The 1,967-nt window shown below is 59.9% G+C and overlaps 1 protein-coding gene across 1 annotated transcript; it reads right to left on the minus strand.

The window, feature by feature from the left end:
• Window positions 1–70: 70 nt before the first annotated feature.
• On the minus strand, window positions 71–1,556 carry LOC113213952 (major royal jelly protein 1; the record flags this gene model as incomplete). The annotated part of the gene is made up of 2 exons (XM_052276183.1): window positions 71–663; window positions 1,269–1,556. Coding segments are annotated over 2 exons (528 nt in total), but the record flags the coding sequence as incomplete, so codon positions are not given.
• Window positions 1,557–1,967: the final 411 nt, after the last annotated feature.

A 1,967-nucleotide genomic window follows, 5' to 3' on the forward strand; every position in this document is an offset into this window, starting at 1 on the left:
GCCCCCTGCCCACGCGAGGGCCCCAGTAGTGGGCCTGGGCCCCGCTGGGCCCCGCTGGCTGGGCCGCGCTGGGCAGGTCCCATGTGTGCGATCCTCCCAATGATGAGACAAGAACAGTCCGGCGAACTCCTGACCCCGGGAGAGGAGGCCCCGCTGGGGGGCTGTCGTGCTACGCGGATCTCGCGGCAGCGGCTCGGCACAGAGGAAAGCGAAACCGACAGAGAAAGACACTGCTGAAATAAAGAATTAGTTTTCTGACGAAGCGAAGAAACATAACGATAAGGAGGGAAAGGAGGATGCGTGATGTGACTTTCTTCGCCTGATGATGATGAGTCGGTGCGTCCGGCATCGCCCCCTGATATATGGGAGCGAAGTCTCTAAAGAGCAAAGAGAGTGAGTGCGAGAGACACTGGCAGGACGATGTTACGGGGGATATATAAGCTCACCTGTGATGCCGGGGTTCGGCCGGTAGGCAGTGCCGAAGGCGCCGCCCGGACCGCTCAGGTACGACTGCACGCCCAGCGCGGCGCGCACCACCCGGTACGTGGGCTCGTGGTCCATGGGCCGATTCCGCAGGAAGTTCTGCAGCTTGTTGGTGACGGCGAGCAGGTTGCCGGCCTGGTCGATGGCGAAGGTGTCGGGCCACTGCAGCAGGCGCGGGTCCTGCGGGAGAGAGAGAGGCAGCCGTGCGGTCAGAGGGGGGCGAAAATATAATCCCCAAGACTGTCTCTACCAGAAGGAAACGTCCCCCCCCCTCCCTACCCAAAGTGAATGTCAGGTGGGTCGGAAGTTTTGAAACTTAAATCTGTACGTACGATATTCGTGACTGCAAACGCGATCTAAATGGCGCACTTACTACTGTGACAAAGTGTAGCACACTACACAAGAGTTCTGTTGCTGTGAAATTATTTCCGTATTTTTCCCAAATATGATGTCCGCCGCGTGCTGTCCCGGCAGGATGCGCTCCCCCGTGTCCAAGCGACGTGACATCACGCGACACGTCACGCGTCACGTCACTTCACGTCACGCGGGACGTCACGCCGACGCCAGGGTCACGCCGCGGGGACGCGCGGAGGGTGGCGCCGCCAGAGCGTGGAACACCACACATTCGCACAAAAGATGCCGCGGAGGCGAGGAGATAGAAGGTTCGAGCTCCTCAGACAGAAGTCCTCACGGTTTTAGGCGCGATGGTTAGATTCTGAGATTCTCGATTAATCGAAATCTGATCCACTCCTCACCACCAGAACGAGGAGGAGAAAGACACTCACCCTGGCGACGATGCGCTGGCCGGCCGCGAACTGCTCCCGGTGCGAGTCCCAGCGGGCGACGCCGCTCTCTTGCAGGACGCCGAAGTAGAGCACGCCGGCGCTGTCCATGTACATGCCGTCGCTCACGCCCAGCTTCTGGCCCAGGTCGTTGACGGAGCCGCCGATGTCCCGGCCGGGCTCACGCAGCACGCTGGTGGGCAGCGAGTAGAGCCGGGTGCTGGACAGCGGCGAGTAGTAGATGGTGCGCTCGCGGCCCGACGGCGACAGGGCGATGCCGGCGACGTTGGTCTGCAAAACAAGTCAACCGTGCGTTAGGACAGGCTTTTATCCTGATTCGACGTTATAAAAACTTTCCAGTAAAAATTTCTTTTTAGCAGATGATACCTTACAACCTTACACCTAAATATATCTAAACATAACTATACATGAGTAATGTAAGGTGTCATTGCTTTAACTCTCGATTAAGAAATATTAAAGAGAACGTATAGCAAGCTGCGCTAGGCGGGGCGGTGAGGCGGCTGGCTGGCTGAGGCGGCTGAGGCCGTCGCGTCGCGTCGCTCGCGCTACGCGTTGTTGCGCCGAGCCACTAGCCGAGCCGGGCGGAACCGAGCCGAGCGGAGCCGAGCCGAGCGGAGCCCGAGCCCCGAGCCGTCGGCCGCGCTAGTCTACGCTAGTCCTCCCCCTCCCTCGCACCGCTGG

This window comes from Frankliniella occidentalis, unplaced genomic scaffold, assembly GCF_000697945.3.
Source record: "Frankliniella occidentalis isolate FOCC.00 unplaced genomic scaffold, Focc_3.1 Scaffold2028, whole genome shotgun sequence".
Classification (NCBI taxonomy): Eukaryota; Metazoa; Arthropoda; class Insecta; order Thysanoptera; family Thripidae; genus Frankliniella; species Frankliniella occidentalis.